Source organism: Hyperolius riggenbachi, chromosome 6 (assembly GCF_040937935.1).
Source record: "Hyperolius riggenbachi isolate aHypRig1 chromosome 6, aHypRig1.pri, whole genome shotgun sequence".
NCBI lineage: Eukaryota > Metazoa > Chordata > Amphibia > Anura > Hyperoliidae > Hyperolius > Hyperolius riggenbachi.
In genome coordinates, this window is record NC_090651.1 from 35,255,751 (window position 1) to 35,261,750 (window position 6,000).

The 6,000-nt window shown below is 49.4% G+C and overlaps 1 protein-coding gene across 5 annotated transcripts in view; it reads left to right on the plus strand.

The window, feature by feature from the left end:
- SSX2IP (SSX family member 2 interacting protein) overlaps nt 1–6,000 on the plus strand; it is a 57,528-nt gene that overhangs the window by 38,985 nt on the left and 12,543 nt on the right. For 3 of the 5 annotated variants that reach the window (XM_068239127.1, XM_068239131.1, XM_068239129.1), the window contains 2 exons: nt 2,282–2,503; nt 4,107–4,221. In XM_068239127.1, the coding sequence (XP_068095228.1) occupies nt 2,282–2,503; nt 4,107–4,221 (337 nt within the window). The remainder of the gene's footprint in view (nt 1–2,281; nt 2,504–4,106; nt 4,222–6,000) is intronic. The other 2 variants (XM_068239130.1, XM_068239132.1) reach the window with 1 other exon arrangement.

The following is a 6,000-nucleotide window of genomic DNA, read 5'->3' on the forward strand; positions in this document are numbered from 1 at the left end:
CACTTCCATTACGGATTTTATTTTTTACCTAGTAAGACAAGCTTGTTACAGCCTTCATTTACATTACTGACAGTCTTCTTGTGTACTCTGGCAGAGGAAAGCTCAGGTTTTTAAGGGAGGAGGGGGGGGGGGGGGGGATTCCTGAAACGTCTCCCTGAAACGTCTCCCTGAAAGGTCTCCCTCAGCCACCCACAATACAGTGTAATAATATGGTATGACATCATGCTGGGTACACATAATGCAATTTCCCGACCAACTGACAGGATCTGACAATTTATTTCCTAAGTGTCTGATCTGCTCCCAATTGACAATGGGATCAATCAAGAGTAGTTCGGATACAGAGAAGGGCAGCCAACATTGCTAAAGAAAGGGAAAGTGAGGTATTCACACAGCAGGGCACAGGTCCGTGCTCGTACCTGGCGCTAAGTTCCCCAGAGCTGCTCCATGCTCTGTGCCCACACGCTGCTGCTCCATGCTCTGTGCGCACACGCTGCTGCTCCATGCTCTGTGCCCACACGCTGCCGCTCCATGCTCTGTGCCCACACGCTGCCGCTCCATGCTCTGTGCGCACACGCTGCCGCTCCATGCTCTGTGCGCACACGCTGCCGCTCCATGCTCTGTGCGCACACGCTGCCGCTCCATGCTCTGTGCGCACACGCTGCCGCTCCATGCTCTGTGCCCACACGCTGCCGCTCCATGCTCTGTGCCCACACGCTGCCGCTCCATGCTCTGTGCCCACACGCTGCCGCTCCATGCTCTGTGCCCACACGCTGCCGCTCCATGCTCTGTGCCCACACGCTGCCGCTCCATGCTCTGTGCCCACACGCTGCCGCTCCATGCTCTGTGCCCACACGCTGCCGCTCCATGCTCTGTGCCCACACGCTGCCGCTCCATGCTCTGTGCCCACACGCTGCCGCTCCATGCTCTGTGCCCACACGCTGCCGCTCCATGCTCTGTGCGCACACGCTGCCGCTCCATGCTCTGTGCGCACACGCTGCCGCTCCATGCTCTGTGCGCACACGCTGCCGCTCCATGCTCTGTGCGCACACGCTGCTGCTCCTACATCCTAAGTCAACTGTAGCTGGGAAAGAAAGGGGCGGTGCTGTAACCTGCAGGGTGCCTGCAGATATTCTGGTGTCTCAACTTGTGCCTGTCCCCAGACACTGCACCGGCTCTGGTCTGAGTTGGGATTCTGGGCAGCTGTAACCAACCCAAACACCTGCGTCTGCCTATGTCCAGGGGGTGTTGGAGTTTGATTGCCTGATGCCAAATAGGTGTTCTTTCTGGTTGGAACCGGGGCCTAAATGTTAACACTAACCTCCCCCATAAAGCAAATGCTTAGTGGAAACCACTTACAAAAGCTGCAGGTGCCTTTCCTCTTCGCTTCCTACCGCTCCAAGCTGCTTTGCTGTATCCACACTGTATGGTTCTCAATGACCCGATGCAGGTCAGGTGACACCATTGAGAGCTGTACGAGGCAACCTCCTGTCCTGGAATGTAATTGGTTTCTGTAGACTGTTAGTTGACCTCTAATGAGCATAGCCCATGGCTAATCAGGTAAAAGGGCGCAGTAGCCCTTATGGAAAAAAGGTGCTGCCATAGGTGCCTGTGATAAAAGCAACTATAAGCAGTAGAAAACAGAAATTTGACCGCTTGGTCAGCACACACTATCAATTTATCACTTTTGCTGTAAATCGCGGCTTTTATACTGCAGCTAAAATGTTAAATTTGGGCGCAGGGAGGCACCCAATTACTGGCAAGCACTGTAGATATCCGCACCTGGAGGCGCCCGATAGAATCGCAGGCGCCAGGAATTTGCAGAAATGCGGCATTGGATAGCGGGCGCGGAGCGATTCTATCGGGCGTCTCCAGGCGTGGATACTTGCTGTGCTTGCCGGTAATCAGGTGCCCCCTGGTGCCCAAATTTAACATCTTGGCTACATTTGTGGCTTTGTGTGTGGGGGGTAGGGGGTAGTTAAGGTTTGGGGGGGGGGGGGTCTTAGGGTTAGGCATCACCAGGAGAGGGTTCTGTGTGAGAGTAGGGTTAGGTTTAGCTATAGTAAAATATCAGGAAATATTACCGATATTTTACTATAGAATCCAGCCATAGAATATGGCTAATTGTAGCGATATTCTACTAGCGGCAATCCCCTGCACCCTTTTTTCCAGGCACCTTTATTTCATGTATGCCAATCTTCTTGCTCTGTATTCACCTTTAATTGTGATTCTGACATTGAACTGGATTTCATGCTGTCCTCATGTTATCCCTTTGCATGTGCAGCAACAGATCATTGTCGGGAGTGAGGATGACACCTCGGCCCTCCTGCAGGACTGCTACCTCCTTGAGGACCAGGAGCGCCTCCAGGAAGAGTGGAGGTTGTTTCATGAACAGAAGAACAACTTCGAAAAAGAGAGAAGGAACTTCACTGAAGCTGCAATTCGTCTCGGACATGAAGTAAAGGATCAGTTCCTAATTGTCCACCAGAGGGTGCTCTATGCACAAGTAAAACGCAACTGCATGTATTTCTGCATGTATTGCTACATGGATACATAGAGCAAATGTGAAGCGACCTAAAGGGAAAAAAAAAAATGCTCGCCTTAGAAAAAAAAGAAGGCTCTGCATCCCACAGAGCCTTCCAGGTCCTCTCTCTGTGCCCTCAGTAAAACGTATGCAGTGACTCTGTCCATGGTAACACAAAGGCAGTGACTCTCCATGGTAGTACAAAGACACTGACTCTGTCCATGGTAATAAAAGCAGCAGTAAAAACCTAATTAGTCTGAAATCTCAAATTCACGTTTTTATTTTAAAAATGTGTTGAACATCATATCCCTGCCTAAAACGCTGCATCCCCGTGGCTGTAATCTCAGTAAATCCCCCCCTAACTTCCCCCTTCGCTCAACCCCGCAAAATCAACGACTTTCTTGGTCGTGGATTTTGCTGCTGGAGGAGGCAGAGCTTTCAGCCGTGGCTCTGCCTCCTTACGCATCTATCAGCTGCGCATCCCCCGCCCCTCTCAGTAAAGGAAGACTGAGAGGGGCGGGCGAAGGCGCCGTTCCGGGCTGATAGACGCACTGAGAGGCAGAGCTGCGGCTCATTGCTCTGCCTCTCATGGAAGCGCTGCCCAGATTGCCCCCTGGGGAGTTAGGGGGGATTTAGTTAGATTACAGCTGTGGGGACGCAGCATTTTAGGTAGGGCTATGATGTTTAACACATTTTTAAAATAAACATGAATTTTATGAGACTTCAGTCTCACATGAAGTGTTTTGACATTGCCAGTATATCCATTGTGGAAATACTACCATGTTCTGTTGTTACCAACGAGAGGAAGCGAGGACACAGATGGCAAACCAAGCATGACTGATTTCTGCAACCAAATGAAGATCTTACAAGTAGTACTTGCCTACTTTGCACTCCTCAGCATCCCTGCATTACAACAGAACACGTGTCCCTGAGGAAGCAGATTTGTAGGTCATGCAGTATGACCGCTATTGTCTTTCCTACTCTGAGAGTCATATGGTCACCCCTGATTGACCTGCCCAACAGCTGAATTCAGAGGAGAGGAAGCAAGCTGTAGCGCTGTTTGCCAAGTACTTTTGGCCCATGTATCAGGTGGTGTCAGAGGTGTAGCTATGGTTTTCAGTGCCCGGGGACTAAGACCATTTTTGCGCCCCCACCTGGACCAAATGGGTGTGGACACATCAGAATGTGGGCGTGGACATCGGTGGAGACAGATGAACAAATGCTGTTAGCCACATGTGCCCCCCTTCCTCCTGTTTATATAGACAGATGTGCTCGCTTTTTCTGCTGCTGTAATGTTTCCGCACTCCTCTGCAGAGGGAGGGAGAGAAGCAGGGACACCTTGGGCAGCCAGCAAGCTGCCTCTCACATGCGTGGGGGTGCTGCGAGTGTGAGTGCCCTCAGTGCTGCGCCTGGGGACATATGTTCCCCCGTTGCCCACCCATAGCTATGCCAACTTTTGCATACTGTTTGTATTCACTTATTCAGATTCTTCTTAGAAAAAGCCTTGCTCAGTTTTGAGTTGAGCTGTAATGTTCCCGTGCATCTTTGTCATAGCGATCCTATAAGCATTGCTTGTGTCTTGCAGAGGAAGATGTTTGAAGAGGACAGAGCGCTGTGGCTGAAGCACCAGTTTCTGAACATGTCCTTGTTTTGTGAGCGGAAGAGTGCCGAGTACTGCCAACCCCAACGTGCCTTTTCAAGTATGGATTCTGTTCACGGCTGTCTTAAAAAGCCTGGCCTAGTGGTGCCCACACACAGCAATGCTCACATTCCTAGCCTAGTGGTGTCCACACACAGCAATGCTCACAAGCCTAGCCTAGTGGTGTCCACACACAGCAATGTTCACCTTCCTAGCCTAGTGGTGCCCACACACAGCAGTGTTCACGTTCCTAGCCTGGTGGTGTCCACACACAGCAGTGTTCACGTTCCTAGCCTGGTGGTGTCCACACACAGCAATGTTCACAAGCCTAGCCTAGTGGTGTCCACACACAGCAATGTTCACATTCCTAGCCTAGTGGTGTCCACACACAGCAATGTTCACATTCCTAGCCTAGTGGTGTCCACACACAGCAATGTTCACATACCTAGCCTAGTGGTGTCCACACACAGCAATGTTCACATTCCTAGCCTAGTGGTGTCCACACACAGCAATGTTCACATACCTAGCCTAGTGGTGTCCACACACAGCAATGTTCACATTCCTAGCCTAGTGGTGTCCACACACAGCAATGTTCACATTCCTAGCCTAGTGGTGCCCACACACAGCAATGTTCACATTCCTAGCCTAGTGGTGTCCACACACAGCAATTTTCAAAAGTGTAGCCTAGTGGTGTCCACACACAGCAATGTTCACATTCCTAGCTTAGTGGTGTCCACACACAGCAATTTTCAAAAGCGTAGCCTAGTGGTGTCCACACACAGCAATTTTCAAAAGCGTAGCCTAGTGGTGCCCACACACAGCAGTGTTTACAAGCCTAGCCTAGTGGTGTCCACACACAGCAATGTTCACATTCGTTTAATCCTTTTGTTTTGCTGGTTCTGACCGCTTACCGGCAGGTTTTTATCTAGCTTCTTCTTAGGCTTTATCTTCAAATGCACTTAATAAACGAAAGTTTCTCAGAACTACCAATATAGTATGTAAACAAGTAGGCTTTGTAGAGATCGTTGCCATGGAGTGCTTTAAAAAAAAAAAAAAGTTCCCCCATAAGATAGGAGATGGACTAGTCCAAAACCTGTCTGTAACAAGTAAGAACCATTACATTAAAAAGTAAGAGAGGCACAGACTAACCAGCAAGCTCATGGTGACCCAGAACTCATTGGAGTGTGTAAGGGACTACAATGGTCCTAAAAGCCCCCTTACTAAGATGTTAAGAAAAACAAAAGTTTGCTTTCCTAAAACAGAAAGAATTTGCGATAATTCAGGTTGGAGTGAGCTCGAGATGTCTCCCAGGCACCACTGCTGAATATATGCAAATTAACCATTGTACCCTTAGAAGCTAAACACACCTCCAGAACCGCTGGAATGCAATGATGTGTCAGCTTGTTAATATGTACAGAGCCATAATAATCCAACATGCATACAGACTGTTTCGGATTGTTTGATCCTCATCAGTGCATGGCATGGATTAATTTGGCTCTATGGAGTAGGGCTTGTAAAAAGTAAATCAGTGTATAGCAAGCACCCACGAAGGGAAAAAAGGCGATGTGCTGGCTGGAGCTTGCAGTGCCTCTGCACACTTAGACACTCCCACCATCTGCTTCAACAGTCAAGTCCGCACCATCAGGTAGTACTTTAGCTCTTTATTGATGAAGAATCAGCATAACAAGCATATCAGCGACAGCAGCGCTGTTTCGGTCCTCAGACCTTTCTGAAGCTGTATCAAGCAATGTTATACTCTAAAGTGTACATAATGCATTTAAATAGTCACCCCCTACACCAAAGGCCAATCACTGACAAGATTCCACAGCCAATCAAATCT